General features: G+C 35.4%; 1 protein-coding gene across 3 annotated transcripts in view; it reads right to left on the reverse strand.

Moving 5' to 3' along the window:
* Positions 1–10,747: 10,747 nt before the first annotated feature.
* The window catches only part of ROCK1 (Rho associated coiled-coil containing protein kinase 1), a 133,836-nt gene continuing 117,023 nt past the window's right edge, over positions 10,748–27,560 (reverse strand). For 2 of the 3 annotated variants that reach the window (XM_056823779.1, XM_056823780.1), the window contains exons 27-33: positions 27,170–27,329; positions 20,033–20,103; positions 19,537–19,625; positions 18,391–18,469; positions 17,998–18,259; positions 16,414–16,621; positions 10,748–12,248 (exon numbers count right to left, since the gene is read on the reverse strand). In XM_056823779.1, the coding sequence (XP_056679757.1) occupies positions 12,245–12,248; positions 16,414–16,621; positions 17,998–18,259; positions 18,391–18,469; positions 19,537–19,625; positions 20,033–20,103; positions 27,170–27,329 (873 nt within the window). In that variant the 3' untranslated portion in view covers positions 10,748–12,244. Of the gene's footprint in view, positions 12,249–16,413; positions 16,622–17,997; positions 18,260–18,390; positions 18,470–19,536; positions 19,626–20,032; positions 20,104–20,556; positions 20,606–27,169; positions 27,330–27,560 lie in introns of those variants that run through there. The other variant, XR_008917682.1, reaches the window with a different exon arrangement.

Genomic DNA, 27,560 nt, shown 5'->3' on the forward strand with positions numbered 1-27,560 from the left:
GGGTGTGGAAAGGATACCCTTTTGGGTTCAGGAAGGATGCCTTTTGCAAGCATGCAATGACTCCAAAACTTAGCTTAAAAACAAAAAGAGATTTATTAATTTAGAAAGTAATATTGAGGGTGGCCAGGAGGATAGCAAGGTAGAACAGCAAGATGGGGAGCAGTTCCCTGGGGGGACAGAATGAAAGGAAAGGCTATTTCCTATGGGGACAGCATGGATGGAGAGGCTGTCCCCCAGACGACATCAGTTCTGGGGATTTTATACATTCTTCACAACAGTTAGTCACTCGGGCATGAGGTGGGGTGATCGTACTGGGATCTGCCTGGGGACATAAAGATTCCTTAGTTTTAGGGGACAAACGGATGTCAGATAGGATCAAGGTGTGGTCTGAAGGTGCATCTTTCTGACCATCTAGAGGACTATCAAAGGAAGATAGTCATCTCAGGACTCTAGGTGGGGTCACTGGGTGTTTTTAGTCTTGGAGTCAGGAAAACAACAAGGGAGTTCCCTTGACAATAGTTCGCCTGGGTTTCTGGGGTACAGTGCCCATGTCACTTAAGCTTCATAGGGGACAAATTGGAAATAACCAACAGAGAGCAGGAGTAAGAGGCTCCTGTTGAAGGAGGAATTTTCAGAGATGAGGAAGAGAATGTTCTAAGCATACTCAGTAAAGGACTAAAGGATAGAATATATTGGAGTCTAAAATGTGAGAATATTAGAAAGGCAGAAAAGAATCAGATTACAAAGGGCTTTGAACAGCAAACAAAGAATCTTATGTTTTATCTGGAAGAAATAGGAAATCGTTAAGTTTATTGAGCAGCAGGGTGTCAGGGTCAGATCTGTGATTCAGGAAGATCACTTTGTTTTTTTATTTTTATTTTTGTTGTCAAGCAAAACAAATTTACATATTGGTCATTGTTGTAAGAGCAAACTCATACATAACCAAGACCCCAAAATAAAACCAAAAATACATTGATGTGAAAGATGACTTCAACAGCTCTTTCTCTAGAGGTGGATAGCATTCCCTGCCATAAGACTTTCAGGATTGTTCCAGATCATTGCATTGCTGAGAGTAGCCAAGTTTTCCCAGATAATCATCATACAATATTGCTATTACTGTGTACAATGTTCTCCTGGTTCTGCTTATTTTGCTCTGCATCATTTCCTACAAATCTTTCTAACTTTTTTTCTGAAATCATCTTGCTTATTATTTCTAATAGCACAATAGAATTACATCACCAATATGTACCACAATTTGTTCAGCCATTTCCCACTTGATGGAATCCCCTCAATTTCCTATTCTTTGCCACTACAAAAAGAATAGCTATCTATATTTTTGTACAAGTAGGTCCTTTCCCCTTTTTTATTATCTTTTTGGGATACTGACCAAGGAGTGCTATTACTGAAAAGGATAAGCACAGTTTTATAGCCTTTTAGACACAGTTCCAAATTGACCTCCAGAATGGTTGGATCAATTCACAACTCAGCCAGCAATGCATTAGTATCCCAATTTTGCCACATCCCCTCCAGCATTCATTACTTTCCTTTACTGCCATATTGGCCAATCTTATAGGTATGAGGTAGTACCTCAGAGTTGTTTACATTTACATTTCTCTCAAGAGGGATTTAGAACATTTTTTCATGTTGATTGATGCTTTGATTTATTCAGCTGAAAAATGCTTGTTCATTTCCTTTGACCACTTGTCAATTGGGGAATGGCTTAAGCAAACAAACAAATAAATAAATGAAATTTACTTAGTTCTCTATACATTTGAGAAATGAGATCTTTATTGGAGACATTTGGTATAAATTTTTTTCCCAGCTTGTTGTTTCTCTTCTAATCTGGTTACATTTGTCTTGTTTTTATAAAAGCCTTTTAATTTAATGCAATCAAAATGATATATATAACATCTTATAATGTTCTCTATCTTGTTTGGTCATAGATTCTTCCATTCTCCAAAGATCTGTCAGGTAAACTCTTCTTTGTTCCCCAATTTAGTTATGGTTGGATATAGTTTATATCCAAATTATATATTCATTTTGACCTTACCATGGTATAGGACTGTGTTGGTGAAAGTGCAGGAGGCTATTTTTGCATGCCTTGCCTCTCTGTCCAGCTGCCCAAAGTAAGCACTTCCTCCCTCCATTCTCTGGGGTAATGGGGTTGAAGGCAGCTTGAAGTTGCAGTTTTGGCATGCAATCTTGAAAAGGCTTGCCAGCACTAGAATAGGGTATGAGATATTGGTCTATACCTAGCATCTGCCGTACTGTTTTTCAATTTTCCCAGCAGTTTTTGTTAAAAAGTGAGTTTTTATTCCAAAAGCTGGGATCTTTGGATTTATCACACTCTAGGTTGCTAAGGTTATTTCCGCTCTATATTATGTATCTAATCTATTCCATTGATATACCATGCTATTCCTTGGACAATACCAGATTGTTTTGATGATTGCTGCAGTTTGCTATAGGCCACCTTCCTTCAATTTTTTTATTAGTTCTCTTGATATTTTTTATTTGTTCTTCTAGATGAATTTTATTTTTTTTAGTTCTATAAAATAATTCTTTGGTAGTTTGATTGGTATGGCACTGAACAAATGAATTAATTAAGGTTGAAGTTTCATTTTTATTAAGGGCTAGGCAATGGAGGTTAAGTGACTTGCCCAGGGTCACACAGCTAGGAAGTGTTTGAGACCAGATTTGAACCTAGGACCTCCAGGCCTGGCTCTCAATCTACTGATCTACCCAGCTGCCCCCTAGAAATTTAATTTTAGATAAGTATTGTCTAACAAAGATTGCTGGGGTCAGCTGGGTGGTTCAGTGAATTGAGAGACACAGAGATGGGAGATCCAAATAAGGATAACTTCTAATTATTTTACAGTTATGGCTCACTTTAATACAAAAGCAAAAAAGATGAATTGACATAATATTATATCTATATCTATCTATCTATCTATCTATCTATCTATCTATCTATCTATCTATCTACACACATATATATACATATGAATGAGCCAAGTGCAAAAACACTACAAAGTCAGAAAAATTGAATTGGTGACTTTTTAAAATAACCAACACAGCAACTCATGTGAATCCTGATGATGGTGGGTTTGTTTGCTATTGTTATAAATGGGCTTTTATAATTTTGGGGATTTTGGTACTTCTTGGAATCTGTATTAGTTGTTGTACTATTATTTTTTTTTAAACCCTTACCTTCTGTCTTGGAGTCAATACTGTGTATTGACTCCAAGGCAGAAGAGTGGTAAGGGCTAGGCAATGAGAGTTAAGTGACCCTGGGCAAGTCACTGAGTGTCTGAGGCCAGATTTGAACCTAGGACCTCTAGGCTTGATTTACAATCCACTTGAGCCACTCAGCTGCCCCCTATATTACTATTTTTTAAAGGTTTTTTTTTTTTTATGTACACACTCACTGTGGATCCTGATCAAGAGGAAATTAGATCCTTTTTGTTGTGCCTCTGCTTGTCTATGTGAATTTCAAAACTACTCCACCCTATTCAGACCATTCTTTAGAAGATCGGATTTATTTCCTGATCAATAACAATAGAGATACTTGGAATAACAGAATCAGGTCTTGGAAACTACATTCTCCACCCTACTCAGTGCAAAAAATTAGGAAGGGCTGCAGAAAATTCAAGATTTAATTATTTGAGAATATGGCCTTCAATAGACATGGGCAAAAAAAGGACAGACCTCTGGGCAGTCCTAGGTCAAGCTAGAGCCACCATTGGCACATGTGAGATGCAGGAAGTGAAGTAGAGAACAGCCTCTGGAGTTCTCGGGACTTCCTGTGAGGAGGGCTAGAGTTCAGTTTGAGGCTGGTGCTTGAGGTTGGAGGAGCCCCGCAGACTGCTTTCCTTCAGATTGGTCACATGAGTGATAAAGACTGATCCCTTTCCCTGCCTTGGCTATCCAAGGCCTTAACACCCGCTTTGGCTCAGCCTGAGCCAGAGTGGTTCTGAGTTAAACTTCTTTCCTTCTCTCCCTTTTTCCTTCTTTCTCCCTCTCTCTCTCCCTCTAATCCTTTCTTCCTCCTGTTGTAATTAAAACACCATAAAAATTTGGCAGCTGACTTGAGTGTTTCACTTAGGAATTACTTAAGTGAATTCCTTGGCGACCTTAAATTAATATATATCAGTCTTTTAAAGTTATTTCAATATCATAGCTAACACATTGTTACATGGAATGTGAACATTGAAATTAAAATTAATTTTTTCCTTATATTTTCAATAGGATATTTTATTTTTTTCTATTTTTCCCCCTATCCTTGATAGTACTTGAAGTACACAAAATCAGCATTAATGTTTTTGACTTGAAGGATAAGGTTTACAGTATAAGTTTACAGTATCTATTAGCCCTAATAACTATGCATACTCGAAAGCTTTAGGGTATGGAAACCTGCCATTTATTGATGAATATTATGGGACTTTGTTTACTGATTGTTTCTGATTCCAGGAAAAGGGAACTAAGAGTCACCATACGGTGCGAAGTAGCATGAAGTCAAAAAAGACCAAACCAATCTAGGGAGCATTGTTGAACTTCTATGCCAATGTGAAAAGATTTGAACCTAGTTTGAGACTCGAGGATGCCACTCATGACACATGTTAAGATGCAGGACTCCTCGTACCACACTCCTTGTGAATTATTCTAAATCAAGTACCTCAGTTTGGCTATCATCCTGGCTCCCCCTATCCCTGACACTGAAGGTAAAATCAGACTAGGGAATGATTTTTCCCATTTGCTACTAAAACCTAGTCCCTTCTCTCCTATGATTTGGTAATTTTCTGTAGTCCTTGCTGCAAATGTGTAAAGTACTGTATTGCTTCTGTTGTCCTACAGGCTGGTGGAACATAATTCATTTTAATTGGGCCTTGATCCTGATTCAAGGACCTGTTACAGGTTTATTTTTTCCCCTCAAAATTTTATACATTTAAGATTTTTATTTTTATTATTTTTGTACTTATTATTTTTAACCAGAATTTAATTTTTGTTATTTTATTTGGAATTTTTTTTTTAGGGTTTGGTTTGTTTTTCTTTTGACAATTGTTTTATATACCTCATAACTCAGTCATGTATCCTGGGGTGATTCTGGTGTTTTTCAACACCCTCCTCAGGGAGGGATTGTGTTATTATCCTAAAATACAAGATTTAAAAAATTTTAGAGAAATTTCAGGAAAAGAAACTTGCCAAATCCCAAATCAAGAAAGCAGATCCTTTTGGAGAAGGTGTTGAAAAGATTCCTGCAGAAGCCACACTGTATCAAAAGATCCAGCATGAACTTTGGGATAAAATGAACTGAACTGAAGGGGGTTGAACATACTTATTCTGAATGTAAGCTCTTTTGCCATTGGAGACTGCCCCCTAATTGGCATTTTGGCAATGTGTCTATCAATCAATTTTTGTATTTTTCTTCTCATATTTCCCTCTCATCTCTAACTATTGTAACTTCCTCTTACAAAGTGCAATATTGTATGTACTTTTAGCTAGAAGGTATTTAGAGGTTTAAAATAGTTTTGTTTAAATGATCCATTCTTGAGACTGGTCTCCCAAAGGATCATTGGGGGGTGGGAGAGATGTGTCAAGGGAAGTTCATCCCCTCCCCCTCCTGGAGGGCTGAGTGGTTGATCAGCATTCCACACATACCACAGTTGTGTACTGAACATCAATAAAAGGGGGCAGAAATTTTGGGCCTTTTTTGGCACAGACTCTGGGAGAGAGCAGAGAGGTGTGGGAGAGTAAAGGTGCTGGTGAAATAGAGACACATGGTCTGAGAACTTAAGAATAGTGAAGAGATTTAAATCTATGCTTATCTACCTTTTCTACTAATAAACTTTATGAAAAATAACTGGTAGATATATTAATTTTAAATATAACATTATTTAATGACCCCTTTTTCCCCTGAAAAAATACTGAACTTTGCTGGATAAGTGATTCTAGTTTGTAAGCCTAGATCTTTTGCCTTCTGGAATATTATATTACGTAGCTTCCAATCCTTTAATGTGGAGACTGCCACATCCTGAGTAATTCTGACGGTAGCTCCATGGTATTTGAATTGTTTCTTTCTGACTGTTTGCAGTATTTTCTCCTTGACTTGGGGAGGGGAGGGAGGCTCTTGAATTTAGCTATTATATTCCTTGGAGTTGTTATTTGGAGATAATTTCTTGTATTATGATGTGTAGGATTTTTTTTTTTTTTGGATCATGACTTTCTGGTAGTCCAATAATTTTTAAATTATTTCTCCTAGATCTATATTCCAGGTCAATTGTTTTTTCAATGACTTTTCAGATTTTCTTGTTTCTTCTTTATTTCTTCTCCTCCACTTCCCTCTCCTTCTTCCTATTTTTTCCTTTTTTTATTTAGAATATTTTCCCATGGTTCCATGATTCATGACCTCTCCCACTCTTCCCCCCGCCCCCGAATCTGGTTTATACATGTATCATTGTTCAAAACATATTTCTATGTTATTCATATCTGCAATAGAGCAATCCTTTAACATCAAAACTCCAAACATATCCCTATCATATTACATGATCTAGCACATATTTCTCTAATGTATTTCCGTTTCCACAGTTATTTCTCTGGATATAGACAGCATTCTTTCTCACAAGTTCCTCTGAATTTTCCTCCATCATTGCATTGCTTCTATTAGAAAAGTCCATTGTATTCAAATGTGCCATAATGTATCAGACTCTGGGTACAATGTTCTCTTGGTTTTGCTCCTTTTGCTCTGCATCAATTCCTGGAGGTCATTCCAGTTCACATGGTATTCCTCCATTTTTTTTAATTTCAGCAAAATAATATTCCTTCACCAACATATACCACAATTTGTTCAGCCATTCCCCAATTGATGGACACCTCCCAATTTTCCAATTTTTTGCTACCACAAAGTGTGGCTATAAATATTTTTGTACAAGTTTTTTCCTTATTATCTTTTTGGGGTACAAACCCAGCAGTGGTATGTCTGGATCAAAGGGTAGGAATTCCTTTAAAGCCCTTTGCACATATTTCATCGTATGAAAACTGCCTATTCATGTTCCTTGACCATTTGTCAATTGGGGAATGGCTTGATTTTTTTTTTTTTGTAAATTTAACTTAGTTCCTTATATATTTGGGAAATTAAGCCTTTGTCAGAGTTTTGTTATATAAGATATGTCATGACTGAAAATTCAACATGCCTTAGGAAAAGATTGGCTGTATTGGTGGGAAAGTGAGAGTGAAGTCAAGGATTATGCCTGCCTATACCAGTTGAGGGTATGGGCAAATGGGAGAATGGTAATATCTTTGGTAATAATAGTGAAAAATGGGAAATAGGATGATTTAATGGGGAAAGAGTTAAGATTTTAAAATGTCTATAGGATATCCAGTAAGAGATGTCCAAAAAGCAGATCGAGATATTAGAAGTAAGCAGAAAGGTTAGGGCTAGATGAATAATTCTGAATATCTTCAATATATAGCAATTGAACCAATTTATGGAAGCTAATGAAATAATCAAATGAGATATTAAAGGTCAAGGCAGAGCCCCAAGGAACACTCAAAAATAGCAGGGCATATCCTGGATGAGATCACGCAAAGGAAGATGAGGAGTTATTATAATGAGGAGAATATAGGTTGGAGGGTTAAGGAATAGTGCCTCTAAAATCTAAAAAGCTCAGAATATCAAGTAGAAGAGGGCAATTGACAGTGTCATATACTGTAGAGAATTCAAGAATGGTGAAGTCTGGGAAGAAGACATTAAGAGATTATTGGTAACTTTGGAGAGAGCAGAATGATGAAGCCAGAAGCAAGACTGCAGAGTTAAGAGAATAAGAAAGTGGAACATCTCAGTCACAAAGGTGAGCAAAGATGATAGCTAGTGGGGATAGAGAACCAAATAGTTTTTTTGAGGATGAGGGTTTGTAGGCAGTGAGGAAGCAACTAGGAGACAGGAAATAAAGAGAATGGGGATAATGGAGGAGAAAATCTGGTGAAAATAGAACAGAATGGAATCACTTGTGCATGTATAGGGATTAGCTTTAGTGAGAAGGGTCATCTCTTCATGTCAGAGAGGAGTGAAGGAGACAGTGGCAGAAGGCATTTGGATGATAAGAGGTAGCTCATAGAGACAGGCTTCAAATTTTTCTGCAAAATATAAGGTTCTCAGCCGAGTAAGGCACATGGGAAGCCATAGGAGTTTTGAGGAGTGATAAAAAGGTATGAAAGAAACATTGTGGCAAGTGGAATATTGAGCCAAATGATTGCCTTGAAGCAGTGAGGGCCCAGTTGAAGTTACGTGATCAAAAATTTGTAGTGACCCAGTTAATATGGTTTTATTGTTCTTTTGTTTACTTCACCATTACTTCCCCCACTATTCCTTCCTTTCTCCTTTTCAAAAATCCAGCCTATATAGAAATAGATTTTTTAAAGATAAGGGAAAAATTAACATAAATTAATGAATGGAAAAAAAAATCTGAAATGTGTACAATATATACTTGTGGGTTTCTTGGTTTTAGAGGAGTGGGTTGAGGGTACCTTTTCATAGTTCTCAAGCCAGGATTGCTCTTTGTAGTTTTGCAACAGCAAGTTTTCCTTTATGTGGGACTGTGTGTGTATGTAGGGGTTATCCTTTCCATTTACATTGTTGTAGTAATTGCAGTTTTTTTTTAACTGTTTATTTCATTATGCATCAATTCATGTGGATTTTTCCAGATTTCTCATCAAATCTATTTTGTACAGCTCTGCAATAGCCATTACATTCAGGAACCACAATTTGTATGGCCATTCCTCAGGGGATGCTGATCAATTGTTTCTAATTCTTTACCACAGAAGGTGCTGGTTTTAGAGGGATTTTCTTATTATCAATGGTTTCCTTGAGATATAAACCCAGGAATGTTATCACTGGGTGAAAGTATCTGACTAGTCATTTTGTTTGCATAATTCCAAATTGATTTCCACAAAGGTTACACCAATTCACAATTTTAACAACAATGCAATAGTATGCAACTCTCTTCTCAAAATCTGTCCAACATCAACTATTGTATTTTTTGCCATTTTTGCCAATTTGCATTGTGTGAGATAAAACTTCACCTTTGTATTATTTTTCTTGAATATTCAATCCTTGGCAAAGAAATTTGATAAAAAAAAGATTTTCTCCCCTATTTTATTTGTTTCCTTTGTTATCTTGCATTTATCCATTTTGTCTTGAAGAAGTTTCATATAAACAAAGTTATTTATTTTATCTTTTGTAATTGCTTTTATCCATCATTTGGCTTACCCAGTAGTTTCTGTCATACATATAGAGATAGTTAAGTAATGCCTATTTTCTGGTTTATTAAATGTTATTAGGTTTTATTGTTTCTGATCTCTGTCTGGGGAGGGCCGGCTGTTCTGGATTGGGTCATTAAAAGTAAGTTCTGACTTACTTACTATTAAGTTCTACTTTTACAATTACGTTGTTTTAATCATCGTATATATTGTTTTCCTGATTTTCCATACTTGGTATTGGATGCATGCTTGCCTCACCATGGGTCTTTGCAATGTTCCTATTGTTTCTTACTTTGGAGTAATATTCCATTACATTTATATTTCCTCATCAATGGACAGTATTTTGTTTCCAGATTTTCTCTATTACGAAAAGCAGTGGTAGAAATATTTTCCTGTATCTGGGTACATTTTACCTCTTTTAGGGGCACATGCCTACCATGGAGATCTCTGGATCAAAGGTTTTGGATATTTGAATCACTTTCTGGGGCTAATTAAAAATTCACAGTACCCATATAAATAATTAAACCCACATCCTAGAGTCAATACTAAGTATTCATTTTCAATGCATAAGGGATAGGCAATGGGGGTTAAGTGACTTGCCCAGGGTCACAAATCTAGGAAGTATCTGAGGCCATATTTAAATTTGTCTGATTTCTCTATCCACTAAGCCACACAGCTGCCCCCACAATGTACATATTTGGATAATTTTTTGTAGGAAAAATTGCCAAATAAACAAAAACCAGAGCCCAAACCAAATAGGGCTGTCCCTACCCTCTATTTTCTCAACTGCATTCTACATCCCTAATTAGTCTATCCAGCAGTTCTTTAATTTGAGCATTTGCTACAATGAATAAATTATCAGTTGATTGTTCAATCACACTGAGAATAATGTTTCTTAGTAATATTTCTACCCTTATATATACATCAGGAAAAAAGCAAGGGTCAGACTGTTTTGTAACTTTAGACTCAGGATAGTATGTTTTTGACAGGCTATAAGAAAATCCTATCCTATCCCTGTTTTAAACCTACTGGGTTTGGGGATGGGGGATGGGGGTGGGGGGTGGCAGGGTCAGAAGAGATGCAAAACAGGTGATGAAAGTGACTTTAGTTCCTGTGACACTCTAGTTTGTTTGTTTGTTTTTTTTAATTTTTTTTAATTTAAAACCCTTACCTTCCTTCTTGGAGTCAATACTGTGTATTGGCTTCAAGGCAGAAGAGTGGTAAGGGCTAGGCAATGGGGGGTCAAGTGACTTGCCCAGGATCACACAGCTAGGAAGTGTCTGAGGCCAGATTTGAACCTAGGACCTCTGTCTCTAGGGCTGGCTCTCAATCCACTGAGCTACCCAGCTGCCCCCTGTTTTTGTTTTTTTAATGGAGTAAAATTTCAGAACCTTTATTTTAGCTCTTCTAGGAGAGGAAAACACATGTTCAAAGTTGACTGTCATTTTGTAGTATTGCTATCTTAGAAAACATCATAGCAGTCATTTCAAAGGTGTCCTTTCATAAATTACTTTTATTTCTCATTAAATGAGCACAGAGTCATTAGCATATTAATAACAGATATGTTTATTATTACATATCCATCAGTGCGGCTTTCAATACCACTTGAAACATGCATATCGTCCTAGAGACGAATCAGTTTTCCAGTGCTTCTTATTTGATACACATAACTGCAAAGCCATTATAAATTATTGAGGAGGTATTTGGTTAAAAAAAAAAATAAAATAAATCATACTGCCCATACCTTGAATTGACTCTTATTATAGAACAAGAGCTTAACAGTATTTTTCTGGTAATTCCTATATTAACTGGAAAACATCACAGATGTATGCCATACTTAAGTTTGTTTCTGCTTACCTTTCTAGAATTTTTTGCAGATACTTTTATGAACTCACTCACCGTAGCAGATAATTTCATGCAAAGATTGTACTCAATTTATGAAATTCAAACCAACTTCTAAAAATACTTTAAATTAAACCAATTATCAATAAAAAACCCCTGACACACAACTGTCAGGAAATATATGCTTTTTTGAAATTTCTACATTTAGACATGGCAGTAAAATAATTATCTCAAATTAAGGCACTAGAAGGGCAATGCACCACCCATTAAAAGTGTTCTAAAAATAATTTACATTTCAAACAGTGCATACATTTCTTATATGTTTGTTAACTTAATGTCTTTTATCACTTAAAACCATAAGGAAATACATTATAAAATTATAGAAATGATGTACCCCAAAATACGCTTTCAAACTTGGTTCTTTTGTACAGTTAGTTCCTAATGCCTCTAATATTAAAATAATTCAGTATGGCTTGGCAAATGCATAGATTTAAATGTAATTGTTTTTTGTCTTCTCCTCCCCCTCAATCAAGAAATCTGCTGAAACATATACAGTATTTTGTAAAAGCATAATGTAAAATATTTAACTTCCCCGTTGAGGTCCAGGATGGGCCATTAAAATTAAGGCTGTTCCACTTTACAGTGAGGGCACTGAAGTTCAAGTGATGATATTGCTTCTTTAAGATAATTCTACAGTCCTGCAAGAGCACAAAACCCCGAGTCTTTATTGAAATTTCAGTTCATCTCATTTTGAGAGATTTTCTTTACTTCTTCCATGAGCTGATTTTGATAGTGAAACTTCCTTCCTCTCATTCACAAGAGGAAAATTCTGTTCCATCATGATTGACAGGCATTTTTTTAGAAATTCAAAAAAGGCAGCACCTTTTAAAAAATATACCTAGCTAAGCTTTTTATTTGCTTTTACTTGCATTACATAGTAATAATCTAATCTACCTGTAGGCAAACCCGCAATAAAAACCCTCAGTGTGCTTTTGTGCCAAAGCAAGTAGGAGAGAAGAACAGCAATCTTAACCCTGAAGCCTGTGATATTTGTGTCAGAAGGAACACTGTCTGCTCTGCATGGTTAAAGAAGACCAGTTTCTCAGATGGCATCCCACAAGATTCCATAAATCAAGATGATATGGTTAGGTTAGCTGTTAAAAACAAACAAACAAACAAAAAAAACAAACAACAGTTAGATGTTTCCATTCAGAATTCTATCATTAAACATTATTTGAACCTCTTCTAAGTGATCAGAGCAATAGAAGACATAAACCTGCTCAAATAACATCTACTAAAATGGTATAGATGTACCTATGAATGGTGAGAATGCTCTTACTGGTCTGTCAATATAAATATTAAAAAAAAAAACAAGTAGCAAAAGTCATAGCTCAACATGGTCCCAAGGCAGAACTGTACTACCACACACAACAGGGTTAACTTAAAGTTGTAGTTATTTTTGGATTACTATATAATTAATATCTATCTATCTTTTAAAAAAAAAAAGCCCTTATCTTCTATCTTAGAAAGTATGCTAAGTACTGGTTCCATGGCAGAAGAGCAGAAAGAACTAGGCAATAGAAAAGTTAAATGACTTGCCCAAGGTCATACGGCTAGAAGTTTCTGAAGTCAAATTTGACCCCAGGACACCACCATGTCCAGGTCTAGCTCTCTATATACTGATTGCCATCTAGATGCACCCATTAATGTTTCTAACTGACAGTCCTAAATTGTAACACATTTTAATGTACCTTCTGAATTAAAAAAGCTAAAAGCCTAAAAAAAAATCCACAATTTTATAGAAAAGCATATTTTTATGTTATTTTCATTATTTGAAATAATGCTAAGCAAAGGAGCTAGGTAGCTCTGTGGACTGAGAGTCAGGCCCAGTGATGGGAGGTCCTAGGTTCAAATCTGAATTCAGACACTTCCCAGCTGTGTGACCCTGGGCAAGTCACTTAACCTCCATTGCCTAGCCCTTACCACTCTTCTGCTTCAGAACCAATACACAATAGTGATTCTAAGAGGGAAGGGAAGGGTTAAAAAAAAAAGATGACAAAAATGCAAATAAGCAGTTATTACTAAAGGCTATGCAGGATCTGGACAGGGACTGGGAGAGACAGAAGGGTATATTCTAGGCAAGTGAAATCACATGAGGATGGGAGAGGCACCCAGACACAAAGGAAGGAGTTATAAAACTCAAAGATTTTGAGCACGAATAACTGGGAGAATAATGATGCTATGGATAAAAGCAAATTAGAAGTTAACCCAATGACCCATTATTCTGGTTAAAAGTTTACCAAAACTAGAAATATTTATTACTTAACAAGTATCAAGACAAGCATTTCCAAATGGGACATGATATCAAAAGTTAAGGAGATTATTCTATTATAATTTCTTCCTTCCTTCCTGTCTTCCTTCCTGTCTTCCTGTCTTTCCTTCCTTCCTTCTTTTTTTTTTAAACAAACCCTTACCCTCCCTCTTGGAATCAACACTGTGCATTGGTTCCAAGGCAGAAGAGTAGTAAGGGCTAGGCAATGGGGGTTAAAAGTGACTTGCCCAGGATCACACAGCTGGGAAGTGTATAAGGCCACATTTGAACCCAGGACCTCCCATCTCTGGGCCTGGATATCAATCTACAGAGCTACCTAGTGCCTCTCCCCCTCCCCATCTTCTTTTTTTCTTCCCAACTTCTTGGAAGGGATAAGATCTTGTTTATTACTTATTTAAAGTTTACAATGAAGGTGGGTTGTAGTAAAATATTTTGCCCTGACTATAGCCTATTTTCTTAACTATGTATATTCTTCTTAAAGTATTGGCTTTTGGACAGGGAGCTCAAGTGACAAAAGGGCTTTGATTTGCAATCCCTTAGAACATTACATATGGACAATTGGACCTTCTATTTCCTTAATTGACTTCATGAAATTTGTACTAGTTTTACATTTTATCCCTTTGATTTATTTATATTTATTCATGTTTGGGAGCAGGATCAACTACAAAAATCAGATAAATGGCTTATGCCTCGCAAAGGTCCTCAGAGGCATTTGCTATTGCTAAATAGGCTTCCCATAAGCAGACTTAGATGGCCCTCACTTCTTTCCTGGGAATACTGACAACCTAATGCTTAAAAACACAGCTCCTGGGAATCTAGCAGAGGGTCAAATGAAAGTCTCCTCTCAAGAGAACAGTAAGCCCGGTCCCAAATTTAGCACAGGAGAGCTACTGCAAAAGTGCTATTTCCTTATATTCAGAACTATTTAGTTTCTATGTAAGATGTTGAAAAATGAAAAATAAAGTCTCTGATTTACAAAATTAATATAAAATACATCATCAGAGCCTTTTTAATAAGTCCAAGAGAAGAGTTTGGGAAGGAAGTCTATGGGAAGCCAGTGACAGGGAGGGCCCTGTAAGGACATGTAAGGAAGAGGATTGAAGAGAGAACAGTCCTGAAGCCCAAAGGAACAAAGTACAGTAAAGCACATTCCATCATGGAGAAATAACTGAGCAAGAGATATCTGTTTTAGTACCATTAACACAAAGGATACACTTTAAAATCCAAATATTTAAGAAAAAAATTTAAGTTCTCCAAACTCTGCTGGACAAAATAATAAAATATGGTAACATATCTGGTATTTAAAAGTCTAGGAATCTCGATCGTCTGGACCAACACCAAGTGGGAAAATGTTTTACTTACAAAAATAGTGGTTAAAAAAAAAAACTCCTTTGATCTTAAAGAGTTGTGCAAAATGAAGCTTAATTAGTAACAAGCCTTTTATCTGACTTGCTATAGCAGGGCAACATACTAAAACGGAGAGGGAGTGATGATGGAAGGTGATCCCGTAAGAGTTGATAGCAGAGGTAGGGGATGCAGTCCAGTTCCATGGTTCAACTACTGTTAAAGATATTCTGTATCAGTATTTATTTAGGACATGGTCCTAAAGTGGTACAGTGGATAGAATGCCAACTCAATATTCCCGAGTTCAAATCAGATGTGTGACCCTGAGCAAGTCATTTAATCCTGTTTCCCTCAGTTTACTCATTCATCAAATGAGCTGAGAAGGAAAAAGAAAGCCCTTTGAACTCCCCCCCCCCCCAACCCTCCCATGTGGTCACAAGGAATCAGACTAGAATGAAACATCAACAAAATCTAAGCCATCACAAAAAGGTTAAATGATGTTCATCATACTATATAAGAAGGCAAGAAACTGTAATTGTTTTAAAATGATTTTTAAAAAATGGTTTCCTGGGCTAGCAAGATAGCTAATTGGGGGGGGGGGGGGGGGGGGGGGACAGCTGGGTAGCTCAGTGGATTAAGAACCAGGCCTAGAGACGGGAGGTCCTAGGTTCAAATCTGGCCTCAGACACTTCCCAGCTGTGTGACCCTGGGCAATTCATGTAACCTCCATTGCCTAGCCCTTACCACTCTTCTGCCTTGGAGCCAATACACAGTATTGACTCCAAGATGGAAAGGGTTTAAAAAAAAAAAAAGATAGCTAATTGGATTGTGTCAAGCCTGGAGACAGGAGGTCCTAGGTTCAAATCTGACCTCAGACACTTCCTGTGTGACTCTGAGTAAGTCACTTAATTCCCATTGCCTAGCCCTTACTGCTGCTCACTCTTCTGCCTTGGAAACTGATACTAGGTATTGATTCAAAGATAAAAGATGAGGTTTTTTGTTTTGTTTCGTTTTTAAATAATGGTTTCCTGGTGTCAATATGTCAATAAGTGCCACTTGACCTTAGCCACTAAGGGAAATGGATTAAAAGAAAGAAACCCATTTCTTTATTTTTGGACGTTTTACTATTCTAATTTTGGACTAAATTACTATAAATCTTCTTTCATTTAGAAAATGTGAAAATTATCACATAATAGATCATGAAGTCACAGAATTTTGAGAAAATAATCTTACAGATTATCAACTAGTCCACCCACTCTAATTTACATGTGAACAAAATTAATTTAGTTGGCCCCGGTTATAGCATTGGTACTGATAAAGTCAAGATTAGGAAAACCCAGGCTTCTTCATTTCCAAATCATCATTCTTCTAATAGTGCTGTGTTCCTTTAGATTAAGGGGACACTAAAAATGTGTGTATGACAATGAGCATTTAATTTTGAAATAGGAGGTAAATACAAAATGGCTGCTTCATTTGTAAATGCTGTTTGTTTCTCTAACAACCCAATCAGGTTGAAGAATTTTCCAATTCATATCTGAAAACTGTTTATAAATGATGTCTTTTCTGTGAGAAAAAGGATGTTACTAGTATTCATGAAAGATGCCAAATTATAGTGTTAGACTTAGTGATATTTAAAGTCTTACCTAGTTTTTCCAGATGTATTTTTGACAACTTTTCGGAAAGACTGATTTGCACTAGATCTGGTAGAAAGTGTTCTAGGGGATGCACGAACAAAACTGGATGGTGGATTCTTAGGGATCTTCTTTACTAAATGGGTTACCCACTTCTTCTGTTCATCCTGAGAACAAGCTAACAGCAGCATATCTCTTGCGGATGTTACATCATAACTCACTATAAGTAGAAAGGAAAAAGCAAATATTAAATATATAAGTAAAGGTAAGTTTCTAAATATGAGTTGTAATACATATCAATTTCAAAATATTTCTAATGGCTCATATTTCAATACTTCAAAGACCTTATCAATGTGGATGCTGTCTTCAGTGGTAAATTAAAACTCAGCTCATCTCTTGGTCTGTGCAATTCTTCTCCATGTCCTTCAATAAATTCTTCTCAGGAGAATCTTTCTTTGGATCTTAGTGAACACCCAGGGAATTCATCCTTTGATTTTGTTCCATTTTAAAAAATCATATATTTCCTCAATGATATTTTTTTATGCCACTACTTACCTTTAGTTATCATTGGTAATTTATTATAGTCTAAAATGTCAATTCTAGGTGTTTTCATTGTTCTTTAGCAAAGCCATATAATAATAATGAAAAAAGAATGATGTTAAAAAGAAACTTAAATTTTTTAGAAAAACTGTATCCTTCAAATTAATGCTCCATTAAACAAGGGCAATTAAGTTGTCTTCCTTTCTCCTAATCAGTTCTGTGGTGAGTTCACTGTCCATGGACAGGGCTTATTTAAGACATATAATTCTTTTTGTATTTTGCAGAGTTCTTTGTTAGTTTTGGCCTATTATTTCATATTTCTTACCAATGCTTTTTAAAGTTTCTTCAGTGACTAACAATGTAAATCAATTTATTTACCCAAAGAAAATTCTAAAAAAAAAACTACAGCTCACATATAAAGACTTCTTGGGATTCAAATCTCATAATTCTTAGATGTATGATCTTGGGAAAGTCATTTAATTCCGATTGCCTGGCCCTTACCACTCTTCTCTCTTAGAAATGATACTAAGGGGGGCAGCTAGGTGGCTGAGTGGATTGAGAGTCAGTCCTAGAGACAGGAGGTTCTAGGTTCAAATCTGGCTTCAGACACTTCCCAGCTGTGTGACCCTGGGCAAGTCACTTGACCCCCATTGCCTAGCCCTTACCACTCTTCTGCCTTAGAACTAACACATTATTGACTCCAGAACAGAAGGTAAGGGTTTAAAAAAAAAAAGAAAAAGAAATGATACTAAGACAGAAGGTAATGGTTAAAAAAAAAAAGACTATATAGGATTAGTAAGCTATACTTTATCCTTTTCAAAAACATATATAACAAACTATTCCTAAAAGTGAGCTTTCTTCTTACAATCAAATTTATAATGGTAAAATCCTGATTGTTGTCTTTCTTTTCCCCACCTAGTAATGAATAATAATTTTGTAATCTCTTTTTGTGTTATAATATTTTGGGTAGAAGTGATGCTTAAGTACCTTAAAATTAGGATTAAATTTGTTTAAAATTTTAACAAAAATTATGTCTTGCCTTTTTTTCCCCTTTACCTTTGCATGGAGAAATTAAGTCTTCTTTCTTGTCTAAGTGATCTCTGTGGCACTTGACATGGCATCTTCGACATTCAAGGGCAGGGGGTGGCTTAAAAACATGCCAGAGAGGTTTGGCACAAGCCTCACAGTTGGCTGGAAAGTGATAGAGTGTAGGAATAAACTCATGGCCTTTGTGATTCTGAAAATTAGTCTTCTCAGCTTGTTGTACTGGTTCCATCTCCAAATCTTTTCTACATTCACCTTCATTTGCATATAGGATCTAATTTGTGAAAGTTAAAAGGAGACATACTTAATTTGTTGAGAGAGCAAAGAAATACTCAAATATTTTATAACTACTCTATAAATCACATGCCTAATTAATACTGTTAGTATTTTTTTTGTCATTTTCACCTGGAATATCTTAGGGATTTCTTCAGTTTCTGCTCTATACACATCACCTTGGGTTACAGGTCGGACATGGAATAGTTTGCTAAAATTGAAAAAACAAATAAACAAAAAACACAATATTTTTTAAAAGTCATCAATACTACATTTAATCTATAATATATAAGGTGAAAGTCACTTGATAAAAGTATGTAGGCATGGTATACTTTTAAATCAATTTCTGATAATACAACTGTTTCCATTGTTTATTTAAAATTTTACTAAGTATTAGTATTTTCTTCAGGAAGAGAAACTCTCCAGTATTTATGCTTGTTCTATTTATCCCAATCTTCCCATTCTAAAAAAGGGCTACAAATCCTTGAATTTTCAAACATCCTAGAACTTAATGAAATACATTTTGTAAAGGGAAAATAAAAACCCCTGTTTATTATGGGATTATCATAGGACAGCTTCTACTTGTGATTCTAGGACTTATAGTAGGAGTATCTACCATTGCAATAAGCAGATACTTCTATTTCCCTCCTATTCTGTAAACTGATATTACATGGTGAATTTCTAAAACAACACAGCAGGCTATATAACATATTACCAAAGATAACTTGAATAGAGAAAAATCAGAGTTATATGACTAAAAAAGGTCAGCCTTGTAGTAAGGACAGTTCAGTCAACATGCTTCATTAGTATCCATGCAATGTTAAGAGATATCAAAAGGAAGGCCCCCATTAAGTTGGGTGGCTATTCTATGGAAGATTTTTGGGAGGAGAGGGGTGAAAATAAAAGAATGATTCGATATGGATGGTTTATGGTCTATACCATTGAGGAAATAACTCAATCTGCCAATGAGATCACAGGTTGAGTACCATTCAATACTTTAAACACAAAGTAAAAAACTATGAGCCTTCATCCTTAGAATACTCGAATCTAGAATTGTGAGGTTTCTTTGTATGTCTTGACAAAATAGACAATATCACAATTTAAAGAAAATGTTAAGTGACAAAGCTTGAAGAAAAATGTAGATAGCTAATGAGATAAATTTTAAAATGATTACTCTTTAATGTTAAATTCAAAATAACTATATTTATATTAAATACACTACTAAATAAGAACAAGTTATCAGCATACTACCTACAATTAAAAGCAAAAAGAACTTACTCTATGTCCAGTACCATAGATGGATTTGACTGTTCCTTATCCTGTTCATCATTATAGAACAAAATTTTTTTGCTGCTCACAACAACATACTGAAAAAAGGGGATAAAGGGAAAGCTAATGTGAACAAAACTCGCTTAGTTAAAAAATTTAAGAAATCATTACAGTTGCATATCTATATATATTAAGAGGGCTAAAATTCTACTTGGGTTAGGCTTTAATCTAGGAAGCAAAAACAATATACTATATATTAAATATGTTCCTTAATCCAATCTGAAAGAAGCAAAATCAAAATGGAAAAATCTGTCAAATACTGAGTTCTATATCAAATTCTGTATTTTAATTCTAAATTCAACATGTTACCCACATTTAAATTATATATGCTATGTAATACCCTGATATTAGTCAGGTGGCAACGTACACAATTTTTCTCTTTTAAAAGTGAATGGCATAAAGGCATATTAATTCTTAAAATTCAAAAATAAGATGTATATGCTACCTGTTTCTTCCAGCCATATCGTTTTATATTTCCTCTGTTTGGGACTGATAGCCAACCTTCAATTCTTGATTCTATGTTAAAACAAATTTGCAATGAGATCTTTAAATGTGTAACAGAAAACCAACATACAACACATGTGACAGCATGCAGTACAGGCGTTTGAAATGAAAAGTTCTATCAACTGCTTTTTTTCATGCGCCAATCACAAATTAACTTAATAGCCATACAAATATTGCAGGACAAAATAATAAGCCTCCCCCTCCCCATCAAATTAACATTTTAATACTTAATTATAAGAGAATGGGGTAAAAATAAACCTTCAAGAGCAAGGCAAAAGTATTCAACAATGAATCGCAGCTAAAATGGAACATGATTTAAAAGATTTTTAACATTCAAAAGAGCTACAAAAATGTTCAGCAAAATAAAAAATAAAAATAAAAAAGATGCGGCAAGTAAAACAAACCAGAGCCATCATTTTACACAAAAGAGAGCAAGCAAAGGTATACAAGTGTCCTATTACTCACAGAAGATAAGAATAGAAGATAAATAAATAAGGAATGCAGGAAGAATCAACTAGACATAAAGAATAAGAGACAAGCATTTTATTCAGTTTTCATAGGATAATATATTCTAATGAATACTTTGGTATAAATACAACCCAACCATATTAATAAATCCTAACTTTCAAATAAAGGTATTTTAACCTCAAAGACTAGAACATGTAAGATTCTTTTCCAAATCTGAAAAATAGGTCTTTCATGTCTGTGGACGTGGAATTATAGTACTATGAAAAGAAGATAGCTAGTGGCTACAGTTTTTAATGGCAAGAGAAATTTTATTATAACAAATATGATCGTGGAATTTCATCTGTAATTATTATTATTGCTAGAAAAAAATAACTTTTTCAAAAATAATTAGAGTAAATGGTTCCATGAAGATAGCTATTTCACAACAGGCTAAGAAGGATATTCATTTATTTCAAACAATTGCTTTTTCCAGATTTCCCTAGGATGGTTATCATTTTACTGAAAAGAAAGCTATACACAATAACAGAGCCTTACTCTAGACAGTTTTTCCTTCCATCTAACAAGACAATGAAACTGCCACATGCATTCTTCCTTTGATATTTGGCAGGTGAATATTGGAATCGATAATAGCTACTGATACTTACATGTCTACATTGCATTAAAAATGTTAAACCATGCTATTTCTAATCCAAATTTCTTCGAAATCATGTGCAAAGACAACATAGCTTAGAAAGAAATCTGATTTTGGAGTCCCAAGACAAAACATAAGACAAAGTCCTGCCTGTTACATTTTACCTGTATAACTAAGAGCTTAATGTCTCAGTGCCTCAGGTAACTCTTTGAGAACAGTGAGTTGGGCTAGACCAGTTTCTGAGGTTCCTCTCATCTCTGGGGCTGACCTGAGGGTTCACAAGTACCCCTTTCTTAGAACTTTACTCCAATAAGTGACCAAAGCAGTCATAAAGGCCAGAGGGCCAACCTATATTGGCATGGTCATGGGTTTGAGGGGGAAGATTCATGGCACAGTGCCAGAGACTGAGTTATGTCATCAATTATGCCCTGGGGTGCCCCCTTCCCCCCCAATACCTTTGCACATATTTTTTGGTATTAATAAGTGCTGCTTATCTCTTGAAATTCACTTCTATTGCTTATCTATTTACTTATTATCTCTCCAGTAGAAAGCAAGCTCCTTGAGGCTGGGGACTATTTTGTTTTCTAACTTTGAATCCTGGTCTCCAGAATTATACCACCCTACCTGGAAGGCCCTAAATAATAATATTTGTTTGTTAAACAGAACTCAATCATTTAATAAATGTAGTTTCACTTTCTGTAACTATTTCCTCTGAATTGACAACATTTTAATTATATTTTTGGGGAATCACTATTTTTTTCTTTCTTTTTAAAAAAAATCCTTCACTTCCATCTTAGAATCAATACTGTGTCTTGGTTCCAAGGCAAAAGAGTCCTAAAGGCTAGGAAATGGGGATTAAATGACTTGCCCAGGATCACACAGCTAGGAAGTGTCTGAGGTCATATTTGTATAAAGAATCTCCCACCTCTGTGTCTCTCAATTCACTGAGCCACCCAGCTGACCCCAGCAATCTTTGTTAGACAATACTTATCTAAAACCTAGGTTCAAACCTGGGGTCAAACACTTCCTGGCTGTGTGACCCTGGGCAAGTCACTTGACCCCCATTGCCTAGCCCTTACCAGTCTTCTGCCTTGAAACCAATACACAGCATTGATTCCAAGATGGAAGATAAGGGGTTTAAAAAAATAAATTAAAATTTTATCTTACCAAAATATAATAGCATAAAATAGGCCACAAAATAAAACTGGTCATAGTATTCTGTAGTTTCTCTTCATAATCTGAAAATTTAAGTTTTTATCTGGAGTCTCTGCAAAATCTCTAGATATGGAGTATAGTAACAGGAAAAGGTGTTTTTAAAAGTCACCAATTCAATTTTTCTGACTTTGTAGTGTTTTTGTACTTGGCTCATTCATATATATATAATTTTATTATGTCAATTCACCTTTTTTGCTTTTGTATTAAAGTGAGCCATAACTGTAGAAAAATTAGAAGTTATCCTTATTTGGATTAATAAAGCGCAGAGTAATTAAATTTAAATACACTATTCAGATACAACCTCTTTTGAATATCAATGATTATAGTTTGGAAAAAAATTTCAAAGAGTCTTATTGGCTAATGCTTTTCTTAAGGGACTACTAGTTCTGCACAAGAGTTATGAGCACTATTGAAAAAACTAGTTAATGACTTACCAATTAATGGTTTTCCAAGAGTATGCTAGAGAGAATCAGAGCCCCTCCTTTCTCTCTTATTTTTAGATTTGCCCTTTTAAGTTAAATCATCCAATAATCACAAATAGGAATTTATTCTTTATAAAATTTGACCTACATAGCAGAAACTGAGACAGGTTTCTTTTCTCATTTCTAAGTTATCAGATACTGTCAATCTCACCTCTGTTAATCTCTATCAACCACTCTTTTCACCAACTAACTCCAACTCAACCATTAGAGATTGTCTTCATTAGTACAAATCTGAACAATAAAGTAGCCTAACAAAGATTAGTGCCTCTATACCTCTATTAGAAATCATTTCTCACATACCTGAAGGACGTTTTCCAGTAATGCAATCTTATCTATTAAATATTCAAATAGTAATTCCTCTTCTCAAAACCTTTCACAAGAGTTCCCTAAATCTTAAGAAGTAAAGTTCAAACTTCTTTGTGCAGTATTCATGGTTCTCCATAATCTGTTCTTATTTACTCTTAATGAATACTCCCCCTTTTCTATAGTTTCAGTCAAAGTTGAATCCTCACTGTCCAAAGGGCATGCAAGTTCTCCTCTATTTTCTTTGTTTATTCACTTTCCCTTTGCTTGGGATGTGCTCTCTTTTTGAAATCCATTTAATTTCCCAATCCCAAATTTTATTTTAAAGTTCACATTTTCTTTCTCCTACCTCCCTTTCACCCCCGCAATGAGAAAGCAAGGAAAACAAAACCCATTCTAAATCATGTAACATCTTTACCGAATCCATGCCTCTCTGAAAGCAAAGTAACAAGTTTCATCATAAGTTCTTTGTAATTGTGATTAGGCACTGTAATTGATCAGAGTTCCTAAGTCTTTCAAAATTTTTGTTGTTTCTCTTTTTATTGTATTTTTGTTATTATATAAACTGTTTCCCTGTTTTTGCTCACTTCATAGATCAGTTCATACAAGTCTTCCCAGGTTTCTTTGAAACTCTCCCTTTATTCATTTTGGCACAATAGTATTCTATCACATTCCTATACCATAACTGGTTTAACCATTCCCAAACTGATGGTTCCCATTGGTTTCCAATTCTCTGCATTATAAAAAGAATTTCTACAAATGTTTTTTATAGAGCTAGGGAGTTCAGTGGAATAGTAAAGCTAGGCCTGGAGATGGGAGGTCCTAGATTCAAATCTGACCTCAGACAATTCCTTGTTATGTGACTTTGGGCAAGTCACTTATCCTCCACCATTAAGCTCTCACCACTCTTCTGCCCTGTTATAAGGGAAGTACTAAGGTAGAGGCAGAGAGAGAATTCTGGAACCCTGAGGAGACTACTTTGAAGGAGCAATTGGTGGAATTACTCTCTGGAGTAGGAGCAAATTTCACCTTCTGGGAAGTGGCTGAATTGGTTTAAACTCTATAGGTGGACTGTGTGAGTTAAACCATTACTCCTCTTCTTAGTGGACTAGTATCTGTTCCTGTGTGTTCCTGCTGCTACAGTGATTTCCACTAGGACTCCTGCCAAACTCAAGAGGACAACTGTCAGTGAGACTTCCTTTGGCCCTTGTTCCTGTAACTTTCAAGCCTTCCCAAATTCATAAACCAACTAAGGGAGGTAAATTTAATTAGTTGTAGTTAGCTAGATTTATAGGTCATGAAATAATTAGATAGTGGGGTTTTAGCAATTTGGTTTTGGATTTAAGATCCCAAATTCCCTTCCCTTTCTTCTCTTAAAACAAACTGCTATTTTGTTATATTTATAGGTTTTACCTATTATTTTAAATATAAATACTTCAGCCCTGAAACTGATACTTATATCAATTCTAAGATAGAAGGCAGGGGTTAATAAAAAAAATGTTTGTTCATATACTTCCTTTTTCTCTCTTTCATTGATGTTTAAGAGGCTCCTAAGGGAACATTTTCTGAGTTCCAGTGCCCAGAGGGCAAATTCAAGCCCTCTGTGAGTCCCCTGATTACTGGAAAGAGTTGAGGGAGAAAATGCATGCTTTAGGTGGCTGGACAGAGGGGTGGGGCATGCGAGCAATGTCCTCTGGTTCTGGGAAGAGGGGAAGTGGAGCAACTCCATGAGTGCTGGCTCTGAACACAAGCCTCGTCTTCGCCAATGCTGTCTTAAGAGTATGTAGCTGTCTTAAGAGTATGTAGCTAGTAGTGGTATCACTTGGTCAAAGAATTTGAACAGGTTAATAGCTTTTAGGGTTTAGTTCTAAATTGCTTTCTGGAATGGTGGGACTATTCATAGTTCCACCAATAGTGCATTAATGTACCTACTTTTTTTCGTATTTGTTCCTTAATTCTTTTTTTTTAATCTTTATTTTCTTTCTTAGAATTAATACTGTGTACTTGGTTCTAAGGCAGAAGAATGGTAAGGGCTTGGTGATGGGGGTTAAGTGACTTGTCAAGGGTCACACAGCTATCTGAGGCTAGATCTGAAGCCAGGACTTGATGTTTCTGGGCCTGACTCTCAATCCACTGAGCCACCTAACTGTCCTCTTTCCTCCTATTCCACATCTTTTAGAAAGTCTTTCAACTAGAAAAGAAAGGAGAAAAATAACAGGATCCCAGGATATATAAGGAAGGAGTGTGAAAACCTTTAGCTGAACTTGATAAGTTCAAGTGACCTTTATAGATGAACTGTATCTTAGGGTACTGAAGGAATTGATAAATATGATTATAAAGCCACTGCCAATGGTCTCCGAATAAATGATGACAATGACATGAATTTGTTGAAAATGTTTAAGACTGGGAAAATTATGGAACTAGAATAGACCAAAGATTGTTTCAATTTTCAAAAAAAGGAAAGAAAGGAGTCTGCTAACTAGAGCCTGGTGGACTTGATTTTGATTCTAAGTAAGATTCTAGACTGTCTCATTAAAAGATTGTCACTTAATACCTAAATAAGGAAGCAGTGATCACAAAGAGCTAAGCTGACTTCATCTGTTCTGATCAGGTCAAACTAATTTAATTTTCTTTTTTTTGCCACAGTTATTAGATTAGAATACCATGAGAATGCTATAGATATCATTTATCTAAATATCGACAAATCATCTAATAATATCTCATTCACATATTTTTATGTGAAATTTGGAAAAACTGGGCCTAGAGAAGAAAGTTCTATTAAGTGGAATTGGCTGAATGTCTGGATCCAGAAAGTAGGAGGTCTCCAACGACCATGACTGAACCTTATACTACTTAATATTTTTATCAATGACTGCTAAAGGCACAGAAATATAATCATCATGTTAACAGATAATAATATGTTAAAAATTAATAATGACAAATGTAAAACCTTATACTTTTGTTCCAAAAAATAAACTTAAAAATAAAGTACAAATTGTGGGAGGCATTTCTAGATAGCAGCTTATCTAAAAGAGAACTGAAGGACTTTTTGGTCTATAAGTCCCTCCCTCTTTGATAACGCAACAAAGAAAACAAAATCTTACACTGAATTAACAAAGGCATAGAGTTTCAGATCTAAGAGATAACATTATTATATACACTACCCTGGTCAGACCAGAATGTAGAATATTATCTTCAGTTATGGATACCACATTTCATGAATGACACTGTTAATTTCAAGGGTACCCAGAAGAGGGTAACCAATAAGGTAATGGGATTATGCCATATGAAGATCAGTAAAAATGACTTGGGAATGGTTAGCCAGAAAAAGAAAATGCAAATATTATGCTGTGTTGCTATATGGAATACCTCATTTAAAAAGGATGTGACAGCAGGGGCTCTTCAAGGTTAATGCCAATAGTACATAAATCCTGGCAAATTCTATTATGCTAGAAAGGCTTCAGGTGTGGCCCTGGTAAATGCATGTTTAAAAATATAAAATTATGTTTTAATACTAATAAGCAACTCACATTACATTAGGTTCAACTTATTATAAAGATGAATTTAAAAGTTTATACACCTCCAAGGATGAATTAAACGTCTACACTACTACTCATTAGTCTTCATAATCTTCATAATCCCTAGTCCTAGCATAGGAATTTCTTCATAGGATTAGGATTGTTCAGAACTGCTCTGAATCTCTTTAGTAATTGAGTCAAAGAGTAACAGGGCCTCCCTATGTCTATTTTTAGGAGAGTAACACATTATTTATTCCATGTATATTTAAGTCAATCTAAAAATAACATTAACTATGAAACTATCAAGGGGTTTTTGCCAATGAAAATGAATGTGCCCTTTGATTCCATAGACAAAACAGCATAAAAAAGAAAGAAAGAAAGAAAGAAAACGAGAGGAAAAACACCAATTTCCACACTCAAAGCGAGGTAAGAAGGTAAATAAAATAGAACTCCTTCCTTACCTGGAAGGTTTCCATCAGTTTCATCAGCACTAGGAAAACTAGTAACACTGGTAGAATCTGAAAGGTCCAAAAGTTTTGCACGCAACTGCTCTATGTCACTCTCTTTGCTAGCCAGCTGCATCTGAAGTTCATTCCTGTGTGTGCATTCTTCAACCAATTGCTGTGTTCATTAAAAAAAAAAAAGAACCCCAAAGAATATAAGAACCAAAGAATTTTTAATAACAAGAATCAATTATGCTGAATCATAAACTCCTAGGGATTGAAAGTAATTAAGAATTAAGATTACAGATAAAAACTATTAACATGTACTACTACATGCAAGAAATTATGTGACCTTGATAAGGTCAGAACTTCTTAGAACCTCAATTTCCTTATCTGAAAAACAGGAATA

This window comes from Monodelphis domestica, chromosome 3 (assembly GCF_027887165.1).
Source record: "Monodelphis domestica isolate mMonDom1 chromosome 3, mMonDom1.pri, whole genome shotgun sequence".
NCBI lineage: Eukaryota > Metazoa > Chordata > Mammalia > Didelphimorphia > Didelphidae > Monodelphis > Monodelphis domestica.